At 46.0% G+C, this 18068-nt stretch overlaps 1 protein-coding gene across 1 annotated transcript in view; it reads right to left on the bottom strand.

Moving 5' to 3' along the window:
- LOC119173682 (abasic site processing protein HMCES-like) overlaps positions 1–11791 on the bottom strand; it is a 48031-nt gene extending 36240 nt beyond the window's left edge. The window contains exons 1-4 of the mRNA XM_037424474.2: positions 11605–11791; positions 9993–10130; positions 5320–5547; positions 972–1167 (exon numbers count right to left, since the gene is read on the bottom strand). Coding sequence (XP_037280371.2) covers positions 972–1167; positions 5320–5547; positions 9993–10130; positions 11605–11624 — 582 coding nt within the window. The 5' untranslated portion in view covers positions 11625–11791. The remainder of the gene's footprint in view (positions 1–971; positions 1168–5319; positions 5548–9992; positions 10131–11604) is intronic.
- Between the last annotated feature and the right edge of the window lie 6277 nt (positions 11792–18068).

The following is an 18068-nucleotide window of genomic DNA, read 5'->3' as shown; positions in this document are numbered from 1 at the left end:
GTATAATGGAGTATACAGCTGCAACAATCGTCGCTTTCAGAAACGTGGTGCTGTGCCTCTCATGGAGCACTAGGCAAACTCTAGAACCGCGACAAAATCAGGCAAGCCGCACGGCTCTCGGCACGCCGCGATGCATGTCAAATGAAGCAGCGCAGGTAGATGTTGTGTGGTCTTCACGTTGGGTGGCGCACAAAACACCAAAGGGTCCCCAGAAGAGAGCTCCAAAGGGATAGCTTTTATTTCTTAGCTTTATTTCAGTTCCTGTTAAAAAGTCCGGGCTATGGCTGTTGATTGCCCAATTCAAAGTGCAGGGCCTCAGTATTATCATCATCACCTTCAGTATCGTGACAGAACAAGCAGCCTGCTGTGCGAGCATCTGCATTCCGGTGAAAGACTTTGTTGCTTGTTCAGAAACACGTGATATCGATATATGGTTATTTTTCTTCAGTTAAACACTGAAATCGAATGACTCGCAGCGGTTTAACCTTGGGTAGAAGACGGCAGCTCAGCTACGCGCAACGCATTACGCCACGAACGCGCCATAGCTAAATGGCGGTCGCCGGTGGTAGGCGGTGTTTATTGCCGGCGACTTTTCTTGCTTTGCGGTGCAATAACATTGCACTTTTTATATATTTAAAGGCATAAGATACTATCTGCTTCTATCTTTCGCTGAAACTCACTAATTCTTGGGTGACCCTGTCCAGACCCCGTTAGTTTCCTGTGGAAATTCATGAGCACCATATATTTTAGGGACCATACATGGGCACCACTCGGACTCACTCATGAAATACGCATTGCGCTTAAAGCCCACTGGGATTCAGACTCAGCAACCTTTTTCTGATACACACACTCTGACTCGCTGAGAGTCTCCGACTCACGCACACCAACATGTTATTGTACCGTACTCGCTCAGGCTCATAATCATGGCTTGATCTGAGTTTGAGCGAGTTGACCCACGAATGTGTGCGTACCTTGGAGGTGGAGACGTCGAATATTCCCGCCATGGTGAGCAGGCGCGGCCCAATCCAGTGTCCGTTGTGCATGAGCTGGTGGGCATCGGTCACGTGGTCCCACTCACGCTTCATCATGTCGACGCCCCGGGGCTGCTTGAAATACACGTAGTACGGCTGCTTGTCGCCGTTCTCCTCCGTCTTCCACTCAAAAAAGCTGCGGGCGGAAAGAACGACAATCTGCCCTCTTTCTAACAACGATTGTAATCCGCTTTGTGTTTAGGGTGCGTTAGGTGTCGTTGTCTTCACAGAACGGAAGAAGAAAATGCGCCAACAAGCCAAAGTTCCACCAACAGCAAAACATACTAGAATGATGTTAGCTGCCTGACATTTGAGTGCACGGACTTAATCTAATTCAGCTCTATAGTCAGATACAACTCAATAAACAACTTAATAAGCAAGTAGATCGGGATATAGTTGGTACAGATCCATCTTCATAAGAAACGAAAAACTACACAAAGAGCAACAACTACCCGAAGGGACAACATGTTGTTTGTGTAGTGTCTTTATTTCTTGTTGTCCATTTGCGTAGTTTGCCACTTCCTTCGAAGATGCGACTTAAGTCCGGAAAGGCCCCGCATAGGGTACCTAAGTGCGGCAGCCCGACGCATCCGCGACTGAAGAAATAGTCCCCCTCATGAGCGCAGTAACGTTCTCCGAAAGCGGGGACACCGCCCGTACGACTCGTGGCTCACACTGCGTCCCTTCTGTGCTCGCCGATGGGAGCACAAATGTGTGCATCCGCCTTTGGAGAGGTAATGCCACGGACTTCCAAAGTTGCATCCAACTATAGATATTTCTGTATGATAATAACCTTATACGAGTTTAGTTATAGTTCATGACTGTGAAATTAAGGCGCGAAATAGCTGGCTGGCACGAATCCGACTATAGATATTACAGTATATTAATAACATTATACGAGTTTAGTTATTGTTCATGACTGCCAATTCAAGGCGTTAAATAGATGGCCGGCACAAATCTGTGCGAATAACATACCATGGAGTATATTTGAATGGTCAAAACGGTAAGTGTGACATGGGAACAAATGAGCTACTAAGTGAGCAGAAACTCAAGATATTGTTCTCGGCCTTCGTTTAATTTTACATTTAAATGTATGATGAAGAAATGCATGGTCAGGCCTCCGAAACTATAAACAGTGTCTGATATTTTGCGACTCAAACTATAGCACTGTTTTCCAAACAGTTCTTTTGTCAGATTCGCCACCGTAAAACAGTCGGTGATAAGATTCATAGTTTAAACAATTAAAGAATAGTACTGTGACTGGGACCCTCTCATGTACTTTCCCTTTCACTGAAGAAGATTGACGCTTCAGTAAAATATGCCACGTGGAAAGCATGTGGTACTGACGAAGTCAGGCTTCCTTGAAAAAAAAAAACGTTAGTTGCCGTGACGTTTCATGTGATCAGCCATGAATCAATGCAAAGTCTCAAAAAAGCCTTTGATTCTCGAAAGTACTCTGAAAAATGATATTACTGAAATCTTTTTTTTTCTGATATCTATCCGAGCATTTAGTCTATATTGTACTCAACCTACGATGCCACACTTCATTCCAATACGGCTACGTTAAAGGTACGAGAATTGATTTCCGTGGAAAGTTCGCAATTCCAATCAAAATTCCAAGCACATACCTTAGACTAGAAACATAGGTGAATAAATGTGTTTGTATGCCCAATGTCACCAAGGCATCGCCACTGGAGGCTTTTCCAGCTCGAAGAGAACGCTTGATCACCCGTTGCGAACGCCATGCGCCACGCACGACATTTGCCTGAAATGTTCGCAGCTCCATCTTCTATCTGCTAAGTGTACTTTTTCGCATTATTTTCGCATTTTCGCATTAAGTGTACTTTTTCGCAAAAGTGCCCAATCTCGAATGGCTTAGGGCCATTAAATGTGTCGATCAAGAGAGGCAGGACCATTTATCGCACTGCGACCATGTCCGCGGTTGCGCGACAAATATAGGTGGCAAAATAGTTTGTTTTGGGGCAAGTTGGTTGCCTAATTAGAAAAATTTAAAGTACACGGCCCAAGAAACAAGCACAGGAAGTAGCCATCAAGCCTGTGCCCCCCCCCCCCCCACTCCAATTTTTTTTCGCTTCAGCATAGAGAGCGAAAAATGACCATTTCAAAAAGGTGTCCCCCCCCCCCCCCCCGAAAAGAATTTCTGGCTACGACTCTGCACACGCACACCCAACCATGTTTTAGTGGCTGGCTGTGTGTGATTGTGCCAAGTGTTTGCACTCTAATTATTTTTTAAGCATAGGTGGTTATGCGAGAAGTATTGGCACAGCCATGTAACCCCCGTCTTTGGCCGATTCTGTAGTAGACATGCTTAGTGATGTTTTTAACAGTTCTTGGAATTGCACATCAGGTGTCTTTGGCCACCATTATTGCCCGAATTCTGCGTGGCCATAACAGTTCTTTTTTTCTCTACTATAGCCTATGAACTAAAAGGGCACCACGCAATGGCCAAAGAACATTACTTTTCTTGCATTTATAAGTCTAATTTTGATGACATCGGCTTCTACAGGTGCGAATTAAGAAAGCAAGGGGAGATTATAGACAACCGCAAGAACACGTTTCAAGCCTAACCTTTCACAATACTTCCGGAGCCCTCCACTACAACGTCTTTCGCAATCATATTCTGGTCTTGTTAGTCGTTCATAGCATGAAGTGCACGCATACTCGGGCCCTTTTAGACTAAGGGCACGGTTGCCTCTTGATGAGAAATTTGATTGTCGTGCAAGTCTGCACGACAACCCAATTTCGTTCCGTCTTATAGCAAGGATATACGTAACAACACCCTTCCTCCAATAAATAAAGACACTCATTCCATACTGACTCAGCCCCCTCATCGCTTACAGACTCATACCTTCACTGAAGTGTTCTGGTCAACACCTCCCCCCCCCCCACCAAAAAAAAAGAAAGAAATGGTAGATCTCACGTACTGTGGGAATCGATGATATGCGAAGCCCGAATGAGGAAGGTTGAATTGTCACATTAAAATCGGCACAATTTTACGAGGCGGGTGTAAGTTCTGAACTACATTACTTTCATGTCATGAATAACATGTTTGCGCCTGGCATTTGTTCACGTCGTCCATTCACGTCACGTAGTACCAAATTTGATATATGTGAAGCTAGCGAAATGGCCGCAAGCGTGCTATGAACGTATCATGTAGTCGTGTTTCACGTGACATGCATATCATGAGTGTCATGTTTGGTCAGGTCGCCTTCGTCGTCTATTCACGTCAGGTAATGCCAGATTTGGTGTATCTGGAGCTGTCCAAACCACCGCGAACGCATCATGAGGGTGGTATATGTAGCCATGTTCTTACATGGCACACATGCCATGATTATCATGTTTGCACCAGCCATATACCTTCATCATCCATTCACGTCACGTAATACCGAATTTGATGCATGCGAAGCTCGCGAAACGACCGTATCATGAGCGTGGCATGTAGTCATGTTCTTACAGGACATGTCACGATTTCCGCCCCGCCGCAGTGGTCTAGCGCCTAAGATACCCGGCTGCTGACCCGCAGGTCGCGGGATCAAATGCCGGCTGCAGCAGCTGTATTTTCGATAGAGGCGAAAATGCTGTAGGCCTGTGTTCTGTGGCCTTTGGGTGCATGTTAAGAACACCAAGAACACCACAAGATAATCGAAATTTCCGAAGCCCTCCACTACGGTGTCTCTCGTAATTCACATGATTTGTGGTGATTTTGGGACGTTAAAACTCACATATCATGTCATGATTTCCACATGAGGGCCCGTCACTTGTGTTCGCCATGCAGTCATGTGACACCATATCAATTTTGTGACATGTAATGTGATTGAAACCAGCGCAGGAGCAGCAAGACCTTGACGTATAAATCCGGACATATCTGGGATGTTTTACATGTTACGACTAGTCATTTATGCTCGTCATATAGTAATGTTATGCCCCACCATTTTTTGTATGAATCTCGTTATCCAACCGACCAGGAGAGCTACAAGTTGTAGGTGGCTAGATAGATAGATAGATAGATAGATAGATAGATAGATAGATAGATAGATAGATAGATAGATAGATAGATAGATAGATAGATAGATAGATAGATAGATAGATAGATAGATAGATAGATAGATAGATAGATAGATAGATAGATAGATAGATAGATAGATAGATAGATAGATAGATAGATACGATTAAACTAGCAAAGGTTCTCTAATAAATGCTTCGCATTTAAAAAAAGTACATTTTCGATAAGCCCCCTGCAGTGTCCCTGCGTATATCGTGTACGCACCCTTCGGCGACGACCACGCAGCGTCTCTCGGCGGCGATGGCGCCCTTAAAGCTGCGCCGGTCCATGCAGCTCTCGAGGCGGCAGTTGACCGTGTTGAAGATGAAGTTCTGCGGCTCACCCGAGAACCACGAAGGGACGAGTCCCCAGCGCATGGGGCTCATCATGATCCGGTGGCCCGTACGGCCCCTGGCCCCCTTGGGCACGTGAACGCTGCTCAGCATCACTGGGCTGGGGCGACACGTAAAGATGACGAAGCACTTATAGGAGCCTAACATACCTTGCCCTCAAGCAGTGATCATCACACGTCTTCAGTACCTTTGACGTCGAATGGCCGGCACACGATTTGTCATGCATCGTGGCACTGGGTTGCCATTCCGGTTTGGTTTTAGATCGGCTCAACCGGTTTTTAGACAGCGGTATTTCTCGGGGAAGTCGGGGGCGCAGGGTTCGCAAATATAGATATATACGTAGATAAGGCAGGCAGGCGACGATTATTGTTGCTAAATAACACGCTTAGAGGGGTGGAAAGATGTCTAGAGTATACCGCCAGGGTAATGGAATGCGCCGCTGTATAGAATATCGACCGCGGCGGTCACAATTTTGATAGAAATGCGCTAAAGGCCCGTGAACATAGATAAAAGTGCATTTTGAAAAACGCCAGATAGTCGAAACTTCCAATGCCCTGCACTACAGCGTTGGTCATAATTATATCGTAACTTTAGGAACTAAAACCCTGACAATCGTTATAAAAGTATTTCAATTATGCACACGCTCTAAATTGATTGATATGTGGGGTTCAACGTCCCAAAACCACCATATGGTTATGAGAGACGCCGTATAGTGGAGGGCTCCGGAAATTTTGACCCCCTGGGGTTCTTCGACGTGCGCCCAAATCTGAGCACACGGGCCTACATCAATTCCGCCTCAATCGGCAATGCAGCCGCCGTAGCCGTGATTCGAACCCGCAACCTGCGAGTCAGCAGCCGAGTACCTCAGCCACTAGACCGCCGCGGCGGGGCCACGCGCTCTAAATAAAAGTGCCTTTGGGACGTATCTCGATACACATGCAACAGTATAGTCTGACCTGGTTATGGTGACCGCGTTTTCTTTTTATAAAAAAGTGTGTGGTTGCTACAATACTATCAACAGTGCTATGCTATGGTGAAGGTCTCGAGCCATTCTTGGCGGGGAAGTTATAACGCAGGAAAGCACACTTGATAGATGATTATCATTGGGGCCGAAATACATGCCAGGGTTCCCCCTTTTTTTAACGAGTGTCATGTTTAAGAACACTATTCTAGAGGATAATTTGGCTATATGCTATGGTTAGGATACTTTGCAGATACATAGGTGGGACGTGAATGTCTAATCTTCGTTCATACATTGCTTTCTGGACATTATGACGCCTACTTCATCTCTTAAGGACGGTAGCTTTGTGAACGCAGTAGTCACATGAGTGTTAGCGCACATGTTGAATTCGCTTTGAATGATTGCATATGGCAAGTAATTTTCCTGCGAATACTCCGTCTTCAGTGATACCAAGTTTAAAGAATCCCGTGCACTGACTATCGCCATGCATGCGAATTCAGGGGGGACGTCGGGATTTCCTAAAGCCCAACCCCGCTGTAAATAGCAGAGTTATGTTATCATGCGAGTTGCCCAAACAAGACGATGCTAATCACGAGTGAGAAATTTCTAAGAAACCACAGGGTACTGAATATTGTACACGAATGCATCTCCGTTTCATATCGGCGAGGGCTTTCGAACGGGAATAGCTTCCGATGGACTACCACTGTCATGGGGCTTTCATTACATCATTCATTGCCGAAGCCATGGTCATATAGCAGAAGCAGTTACCGCACCCTACCCAAAGGTCCGCAATTTACTGATACGCCCCGCTGCGGTGGTCTAGTGGCTAAGGTACTCGGCTGCTGACCCGCAGGTCGCGGGATCGAATCCCGGCTGCGGCGGCTGCGTTTCCGATGGAGGCGGAAATGCTGTAGGCCCGTGTGCTCAGATTTGGGTGCACGTTAAAGAACCCCAGGTGGTCAAAATTTTCGGAGCCCTTCACTATGGCGTCTCTCATAATCATATGGTAGTTTTGGGACGTTAATCCCCACATGTCAATCAAATCAGTTTACTAATATGCACAGATAGCCAAGCAGCCTAACGAGCTCTCGCAACCAGTGATATTACACGCATTACAGCAACACACATTACAGCAAACTTACGAAGCATTTAGCTGACCAGCCTTCGTTACGTATTCGTATACAGTGCATACCTGGTCTCTTGAGAGGTCAAAGGGAATGAAGTGGCACATGCAATATCCTGCGTAAATCTCCCCAGACCTGCTTTGTGGTGGCCGAATTCACTGAAGCGCACTGAATTACTTGCTATGGCACGTTTAGACAGCCGTGAACATTTAGATGAGATGCACAACAATCGCAGGCCTTATGTCAGTCCTCCTCACTCCATGACGAGACGCGAGGCAGCCCTGATAAGGCGAGTCCAAACTTACTCTTTAATGACACGACACTTTCAGAAATACACACAAAGCAAGGACGGGTCTCCTGCTTGTATGGCCTGCGGTGGCTTCCCGGGCAACGCTTACGTTCTGTGGGACTGTCCGGGTGGTCGCGCAGCCATGGGCGATAGCCTCAAGCACGTACCTATAAACCTAAGAGCTGTGACCCTGCAGGAGTGGCTGACAGACTCCTCTCCGGACGTCATTAAGACAAAACTCCAGCATTTGCAACTTCCAGGCCTGTCTGATGAATATGTATTTCTTTAGTGGACCCGGACTGGGGTTCGTTTATTTTTAATAAAGTTGTTCTCCCTCTCATATGAGTTGCGAAACACCACATAGGCACACGTCCTTGGCTTTGTGGTGGGGATGTATGGATGGACTCTATGAGCGCACCATGAGCGTGGTGCGTAGTCATGACTAGTCATACCATGAAAATTATTACATGCATTTCATGATTTCTACGTTGGGGTCTGTCACTTATGTTCGTCATGCAGTCATGTCATACCATACCAATTTTGTGAAATGTCATGTAAACGAAACCAACACAAGAGCAGTAAAATTATGAAATTTCAATCATGACATTCATGACATACGTGTCATGATTTTCATGGTATGACTAGTCAATTATTTTTGTCACAGATTCATGTTGTGCCATACCAATTTTGGTATTGATATCATTATCGAGACGGCCAGGAGAGCAAAAAGTCGTAGGCAGATAGATAGATAGATAGATAGATAGATAGATAGATAGATAGATAGATAGATAGATAGATAGATAGATAGATAGATAGATAGATAGATAGATAGATAGATAGATAGATAGATAGATAGACAGACAGACAGACAGACAGACAGACAGACAGAGAGATAGATAGATAGATAGATAGATAGATAGATAGATAGATAGATAGATAGATAGATAGATAGATAGATAGATAGATAGATAGATAGATAGATAGATAGATAGATAGATAGATAGATAGATAGATAGATAGATAGATAGATAGATAGATAGATAGATAGATAGATAGATAGATAGATAGATACGCTCAAAGTAGCCGAAGTTCGCTAAGAAATGGTTCGCATATAACATGGCCGATACATCTCTCATAGAAACGAATTTTCCGAAAATTTCTTCCGTTTATTGCTCACGAGTCCCGGTCTCATAGAACAACTCAGGGCTGTCGAAAACGCCCACGATGCGGCGGTGAAGCTAGGCCTCCCCGTCCCTACGTGGGAGTGGCCCGCGATCCTACCCCTATAAAACAGGGGTGGAATCTTTCAGGACCCCAATAAAGTTTTTCATTCATCCATCCATCTGTCCCGGATGGCGTGACACTCTTCTAACTTCCAAAAAAACTGGCCAACTGCGTGTCAGGGTTTCGGAAAGCAATTTCGGAAATAGTATGATTGAAAAACACTGGTAAATAGTGCATGCAGCTCCAGCTTGAAGCATGTAGCAGGATCACGAAATCATGACCATATGAATTAAAGAGCGCAGCCGAAAAGAGTTGCTCTTTAGTATCATGACTCATCAACAATTAGGCTCGTCAGTTTTCGTAAGGTCAGTTCCGTAAATCTTTCATTTCCAGTATAGCTTTGTTGTCAGAGAGCTCCCTCAAATGGAATTGAATATACTGATGATATTATTATTACTATATTTGCGCTGATCGTCCTTAGGGAGTGAGGAAATATTGATGCACTTAACTTAATGTGAGCACCGGTCCTTCGCGAAATGCCTGGATATATTACTGTACCATTGTTTATACGCTATGCATGCAGCTCATATATATTTCCCACTATATATTCGATAAGTAGGAATCTCTCTGCCACTGTAGGCACTCTAACTCAATCAAGTCATCAAACTGCACCGCCGTGGTGGAACAGTGGTTACAGCGCTGGGCGGCTAATTCGACAGATGTGGATTCGATCGTGGTCATGACGGTCGTGCGCAAAAGTGTTAAATTCCCGTGTGCATGTGTAATAATCCTAGGTGGTTCAAATTTTTGAAGCCCCCCATGACAGCAACTTCCGTAATCACGTTGCGGTCATGGCACCCAAAATCCCATAAAAGGAATAGTCGTCGGTCATCCGACAGTCATTTACGCATGCCGTACGTGAAAGCAATGCATCACTGTGTACTCACTGGTAGTTCCTGGGAGAGATGTTGTACGATGGCCGGTACTCTCCATGGCTGTTCAAGTCCACCCACTTGGGGTTGCAGAAGCGACCGGTATCGTCCTGGTACTGGCAGGCGTGCAACAGCGACGCCTTGTTCAAGGCGCTGTCGGGGAGAGTCGTAGGAGTGTGCATCCCATTGCGAACGTTCATTTATATATGCTAACTTTGAAACCAGAACGCGCTAGTAAAACCAGTGCACACAAAAAAAACAAAAGACCGGTAAATAATTACACGTCGGATATGCTGTATACAACCCAAGTGCGATTCGTTCTCGAAGGTTTTTTTGTTGGACAGGACTATAAGAGGCGACAGTGAGCTGTGCAACAATCATGGATGATAGTCAAAAAGTCTCTGAATATGATGGTGTCACTGAAGTCATCATTGCGACAATTGGTCTTGTAAAGTCCAGGTTGCTGCTTTGACGAAGACAACACCACTTTCCGAACGATGGCTTCAGCGACAATCTCCCGTTCACAGATTTTCCCTTCATCAACCTTTAAACTTCTCCTGAAAGTCTGTCTTGTTTAGTTATTAACCTGTATGAAGTATTTACTGTAGGCCCTCAATTCTCTTTCCCACCGTAGATTAAGAAATAATTAAGAATGCGGGAAAGGAAGGGAAAGTAAAGCATATCTTGACACTTGGTTTGCTGCTCTGCACTGGCAGAGGTGGAAAAGAAAAACGGTGCAAGAAACTAGAGTGCAAGGACGAGTGCCCACATAGGATCATTAATTCAAGAAAAAGGAAGGCGTCAGTACTTATAGCCATGCAGCCATCCTCTGCTCCAAAAGCTTTCAGTTTACTGGCCTGCCATTTGTTATACTTCATATGCACATATAACGCTGCTACCTAAGGCAGCACCTATAGTGCCGGCAGCCGGCCTATTACCCCGAAAAAATTTGCCGGCAGTTTTTCCCTATTGGCTGCCTACGACTATGTGACTTATCTGCCGCCCATTTCTGGTGAGCCAGTGATGCCGGCGATATATGTGCCGGCAGCTGGCATAGTACACCAGAAACCGGCATCTTATTAGCGCCCTATTGTACATTTAGCTTTTAAGCCGCCACTTAGCTATTTTTGCTCTCCGGTATTTATCAACACTGATGACCATAGTCAAGCACCTGAGCTTTTCATCTGTTGGCCATGGCAAGTCGATGGAGTCGACTTGCCTTGGCATCTAAGCATTTGCCAACGTAGCCGCTGGCAGTTGCGTGAAAACTTCGAGTACGTTGTGTCATTGTGACCCTAACATAACATCGTTACTTGCAACCCTCCTATAGGAAAGGTAGTGCCGGCATTCGGTCGCTTGATATAATCTTCCGGAAGCCGGCAATATAGACACTACCACCATCTAAACATAGGTTCGCTTCCATACGTCATAGGTTTGCACACATACTCACGTGAGGCCCATAAATCTGCGTATACTACAAACTTTGATAAGTCGTATGGCATATCCACCATTTACACACTTCTGTGGAGCGCCTGTAAATCTTCTACTGGCTCAATGAAGACGCTACAACCCATCTACAAAAACAATCAAAGCCACCGGTACCAGTACGGCTACGGAGTGCACCTACCATGCCATGCGTCCGCACATGGTGAATGTGTGGCGACCTGGTTGAGCCCGAAGCTCCTCGTCCCTCGCAGGAACCCGTCGGCCAGCGGATCAGGTAAAATTTTGGGACGAGAAACAAGATGCGCCAATCAAGCCATCGCCATCAGCCCGAGGAAAACACATCCTCATCGTCTTCGTCGACCTTTCATCAGTTTCATGTCTCCAACGTGAAGTTTATTTTAATTTTTACTGCAATCAATAGAGCACCTGCTCTTCAGGCGCGTGCAGTCAATTCGCTGCGTAAGCAGATCGAAGCAATGTACGTCGAGGTTGTGGAACTAAGCTCCTACTCATTCGGCTTATTAGCTTCTGTTCATTCATGGTGCCCATTGAATGAAAAACATTTGGTAGATCTAGTGATAAATAACGTGGTAAATATTGTGTCTAACGGATGCATTGTTCGAGAATTTCTGTTGTCGTAGACGTCTATTCCACTATCACTTGTACATGGTCATGCCACACGATAGGTTGGCTAAAAACGCCTTGACAAGATCATGCTCAGGATTTTTTAGACGTTTTAAGAACGTTATTGACAGGTGGAGGGGCCGCTTTCCTATAGTCACCTACGAGAGAGAGGGGAAGGGGGATGCTAACTCCACCCATAATAAGGAGGGGAGTGCTGCTCCTTCGTTCCCATAGTGTTTCCTATGAATACACCAGAGGGAACTCTGGCGCTAGTGTCTATGAAGCTGCAACGCACGGCGCTTCAGCGAGCCAGGCAGTACACGAATTTCTCCAATCTTCCTTCTACTGGCTGCGTTTGGCTTTGCGTGGCTTGAAGCTGCTTTGTCACGAAACGGTGATCAGCATTTGTTCTGCAGTTGCGCTTCACCACCTTAACATTTTATGCTCATGAGTTCAAATCGGGTCAGGAAGTTCACAGCGGCCTGTTCTTTTATCGAAACACAACCAAAACAAAACACTACACAAAACCACAAGTGTGTTCAAAGCCGGCAAGCACGAAAACTCAGGCAAATTTGTCTACTACCCATCATTTCCATGGTTGCTGAATGATCGCAGAGCCAGAATTTCCTGTAGTTAATTTAAAAAAAAACTATGTTCAAAACTATTCAGGCATATTGCAATGTACCTTGTGATCCGTCGAGTGTCCGATTAGTACCAGTTAACCATGTGTTCGTACCCAGGACAGACGTGCAGTTAGACCTTTCAGTACGTGCACTGAACGTACCAAGGAATATTGTTGAAATTAACGGGCCATCGTCGGCCATGCATTGTCTTATGGGCCCCGAGCGTCTTGCGTATGCGAGCCTTTGTGTTCTTTTGCATTCTCCATAGTTGCGTCGGCGAGTGCAAAGGAACGCGTCACGAGAGCGTGCGCACGAAGGCAACTTGAAATACGTGGCACTAAAACTCTCTACTGGAACCTTCGTTCATGCTATCCATGTCATGCGCTGTTGGTCTAGCGCTACGTACGACTACGACCAGGACGTTTACGTGAGCGTCGACCTATTGTGTGGCAAGACCGAACATTTCATTAAACGGGAAGTATTTCTTAGCGAACTTCGGCGACTTTGAACTTATCTGTCTATCTATCTATCTATCCATCTATCTATCTATCTATCTATCTACCTATCTATCTATCTATCTATCTATCTATCTATCTATCTATCTATCTATCTATCCGCCTATGACTTTTAGCTCTCCCGGCCGTTTCGATAATGGTATCGATACCGAATTCGATATGGCATAACATGAGTGCATAAAGAATACATATGACTAGTCATAACATGAAAATCATGACATGTATGTTATGAAAGTCATGATTTACATTTTATCACCTTGCAGCTCTCGCGGTGGTCGCGTTCACATGACATGTTGCAAAACTGGTATGGTATGACATGACTGCATGGCGAACGCAAGAGACAGACCCTAACGTAGAAATCATGACATGCATGTCATGTAAGTCATGAATCATGACTACACGCCACGCTCATGGTGCGCTCGCGGTCGTTTCGCTAGCTTCACTTATACCAAATTAGGTATTACGAGACGTGAATGGATTACGAAGGTGTGTGACTGGTGCGAACATGATAATCATGAGATGCGTGTCATGTAAGAACATTACTACCTGCCTCACTCAAGGCACGAATACACTTCGACGGGTCCAGGCACGCGCGCGCCGGCGTTCGTTTCGCCGATCGCGTCACAACGGCGATGCCATGCCAGGCGCCGATCTGCCTGCTATATACTCGCAGGCGTTTCTATGTCTCGAGGAGAGGCAGACACAGTGCTTTCAGGGTAACGTCATCGGCGCGAAATACACTGTGTCGCACTTCGCGCAGGTTGCCGCCTGGCCGCGCCGACGAACGAAGGTCACGCCGGTCGCGCCTGGCGTAAGATTATAAAGTGCTCGCGTTGCTAGCGCAGCGCTGCTGTGCCCAGCGTGCACACTCACCAACGTTCCTTTGGAGTGTATTGGGCTATTTATGATGCGCTTGAGGCCATTTCGCTAGCTCCACATATACTTATTTTAGTATCAGGTGACGTGAATAGATGACAAAGATAAATTACACGTTCAAACATGATAATCATGACAAGAAAGTAATGTACGACCTAATTTACCTCCACCTCATAACGTTGTGCTCATTTTGAAGTAACATATCAACCTTCCACATCTTGGTTCGCATATCATAGATTCCCACTGTACGTGGGATCTGTCAGTTTTTATAGCACGCAGACAAGATCGGGCTCTTCATAAACACCTTAATGAATTAAGAGTAGGCAGGGTGGCAGTTGCCCCCTTGAAATTTCAAATGCGCAAAATTTATAGTCACATCATCAACATCATTATCATCATCATCATCATCATTGTCATCATCATCAGCCTGACTACGCCTACTGCAGGACAACGATTAATACTTTATAAGACGACTCAATTATAGGCTGATCCCCCACAGTGGGCATGAGCCACAAGTGAAAGGCATAAGAACAATAACAAGAACAAAGGCCACATCCTTGATCAGCCAATCAACCAGTTCCTGTGCTTTCTGACGCCCCGCTGCGGTGGTCTAGTGGCTATGGTACTCGGCTGCTGACCCGCAGGTCGCGGGATCGAATCCCGGCTGCGGCGGCTGCATTTCCGATGGAGGCGGAAATGTTGTAGGCCCGTGTGCTCAGATTCGGGTGCACGTTAAAGAATCCCAGGTGGTCGAAATTTCCGGATCCTTCCGCTACGGCGTCTATCATAATCATAGCGTGGTTTTGGGACGTTAAACACCACATATCAATCAATGTGCTTTCTAATGCCAAGTTATACCTGCGCCCTTTTTAATCTCATCAACCCACCTAACTTTCTGTCAACCCTTCGTGTGTTTGCCTTCTCTGGGAATGCAGTTAGTAACCCTTATCGACCAGCGGTTCTCCTGTCCACGTGCTATGTGCCCGGCCCATGTTCACAACATCTTCTTGATTTCAACTCAACCACGGTTTGTTTCCTGACCCACTCTGCTCTCTTCTTGTCTCTTTCTATCTCTCGCTGCGTCGTCCTCAATTCAAGCTTAACCCTCTTTGTAAGCCTCCAGGTTTCTGCTCCGTAGGTAAGTGCGGACAAGATGAAGCTGTTATCATCATCATCATCATCAGCCTGACTACGTCCACTGCAGGACAAAGGCCTCTCCCACGTTCCACCAGTTAACCCGGTCCTGTGCTTGCTGCTGCCAATTTATACCCGCAAACTTCTTAATCTCATCTGTCCACCTAGCCTTCTGTCTCCCCCGAACCCGCTTGCCTACTCTGGGAATCCAGTTAGTTACCCATAATGACCAGCGGTTATCCTGTCTACACGCTACATGCCCGGCCCATGTCCATTTCTTCTTCTTGATTTCAGCTATGATATCCTTAACCCACATTTTTTCCCTAATCAACACTGCTCTCTTCTTGTCTCTTAAGGTTACACCTACCATTTTTCTTTCCATTGCTCACTGCGTCGTCCTCAATTTAAGCTGAACCCTCTTTGTAAGTCTCCAGGTTTCTGCTCCGTAGCTAAGTACCGGCAAGATACAGCTGTTATATAGCTTCCTCTTGAGGGATAGTAGCAATCTACCTGTCATAAATTGAGAGTGCTTGCCAAATGTGCTCCCCCCCATTCTTATTCTTCAAGTTACTTCAATCTCGTGGTTCAGCTCCGCGGTTATCGCCTGCCCTAAGTAGACATAGTCTTTTACAACTTGAAGTGCACTATTACCTATCTCGAAGCGCTGCTTTTTTCCGAGTTTGTTGTACATTACATTCGTTTTCTGCAGTATAATATTAAGACCCACCTTTCTGCTCTCTTTGTCTAATTCTGTAATCCTCAGTTGCAATTCGTCCCCTTAGTTACTCAGTAATGCAATGTCATCGGCGAAGCGCAGGTTACTGAGGTACTCTCCATTAACTCTTATCCCTAACTGTTCCCATTCCAGGTTTCTGAAAACCTCCTGTAAGCACGTGGTAAATAGCATTGGGGAGATTGTGTCCCCCTGATTACACCCTTATTGATTGGTTTTCTGTGGTGCTTTTTTTATGAAGCACTATGGTAGCAGTTGATCCCCTGTAGATTTCTTCCAGGATGTTTATATATACTTCATCGACGCCCTGATTCCGCAGTGCCTGCATGACGGCTGATATTTCTACTGAATCAAACGCCTCCTCGTAATCTATGAAGGCTATGTATAGTGCTTATATATGCTCCTTTATATATATGCTGTTATATATGCTCTTTTTGCGGGTTAGTGGCAGATTACCATTCTTTATTTTAAAATGCTTGCCGAATGTGATTCACGCCATCCTTATTAGGGTCGAAGCTTCTTAAAGCGGCACTCGTTGGTCCCTAGTTGTCGTAGTCGTAGTTGTAGTGTGTAACCAGTGTTACATTTTGACCTGCAACATGGCGCAGGTGGGAGATTTCTCCTGTGCTTTGTTGAACAATTAAAAGTTTGCGGCGTGCGCGTTAACTAAAGGCTGCACGCTCCTGTCTCTCATTCCCCATTAGCAGCCATTGTCATGTACATTGAGCACTATCTGACAAGAAAGGGTTGCTACGTTATACTCACTGGGTGTAAGCTCCTTGGTTTTAGAAAGGTTTAGCGAGCGTTGGGCCACAGTGCCATGAATACAGTGAACTAGTATATACCATGAACTCGAGGTGGTTAAAGGTGAGAAGTAGACCCGAAGCGCAAGCCGTAAATAAGTGTGTGTGTGCCACCTCTCGTTTAGTCCTTGGAATGTCCGCTGGATGGCGGAGCTTCTATATGGAGAATATATGATGAAAAGATGCGAGATGGTGGTACTTGGAGTGTGGAATAGATGGACGAACGGACATACAGACAGATGCATGGATGGACGCATGAATGGACGCAGGGGCGGATGCATGGACTAACGCAGGAATGGACGCACGAACAGATGCACGCACGGACGGGCGGATGGACGCATGGACGGTCATACAGATGGACGCATGGACGGACGGAAGAAAGAACGAATGGACGGACAGATGCTTCGCTCCGCTCTCCATCATTCACGCTGTGGATATGCTGCCATTTTTTTTTCTAGTTATTTCACTCTCACGGTCACTGGGCACCCCGTATATGTAGGCACTCGATCGCGCGTTCTAGTCGCAAATCCAGCGTGGGCGGCGCCGTCGACAACCCCACTGCACATGCTCGCGTCTTGTGCCAAATATAACATCTCTCGCCTCGCAAGGCCGACGCAGGCAGCGTCCGCTAGTAAAATATCGATAAGGGCGGACAAATAGACAAGTGTACAGACAGAAAGACAGACAAACAGATCAGAATTGTTTTGTCGAAGGTCCCAAGAAAGACTATCGACTTTAAGAAATACAGCTTATCCACGGAGTGAATGATGAGTGGGACGAAGCGTCTATCTGTCCGCTCGTTCGTTCTTGCTTCCGTCCGTGTGACCATTCGTGCGACCATTCGTGCGACCGTCCATCCGTGCTTCCATCCATCCATGTGGCCGTCCGTCTGTCCATGCGTCCGTTCGTCCACCTGTCTGTGTTTCTGTCTGTTCATGCGTCCCTCCGTCCGTCTGCCCTTTTGTTCATGCGTCCGTCCATCAATAGGGAACAGTCCAAGTACCGCCATCTCGCATCTTTTCATTCTATATTCATCATTACAAGTACCACCATCCAGTGAACATTCCAAGGACTAGACGAGAGGTGGCTACTGTAGTGGGCGCGTTCGAGCAGAGGCGGCCAGGAACGCAGGCCAAAGCCCGAGGGCTGCAGTAACGAGACGCACGCTCCGCGTTCCCAACACAAGTTACCCCGTTTATTAGTACACCATTATTTACGTAACAATTCCCATAGATACCCCGTATATGTAGGCACTGGATCGCGCATTCTGAATTCAGTCAAAAGCGTCTTTACTTGGCTTTCGCATGACTTGACGCTTTGTTTGACTCGACTAGATG

This window comes from Rhipicephalus microplus, chromosome 5 (genome assembly GCF_043290135.1).
Source record: "Rhipicephalus microplus isolate Deutch F79 chromosome 5, USDA_Rmic, whole genome shotgun sequence".
Lineage (NCBI taxonomy): Eukaryota > Metazoa > Arthropoda > Arachnida > Ixodida > Ixodidae > Rhipicephalus > Rhipicephalus microplus.
The sequence above is the reverse complement of the archived record's forward strand: the minus strand, read 5'-3'. Positions and strand labels throughout refer to the sequence as shown.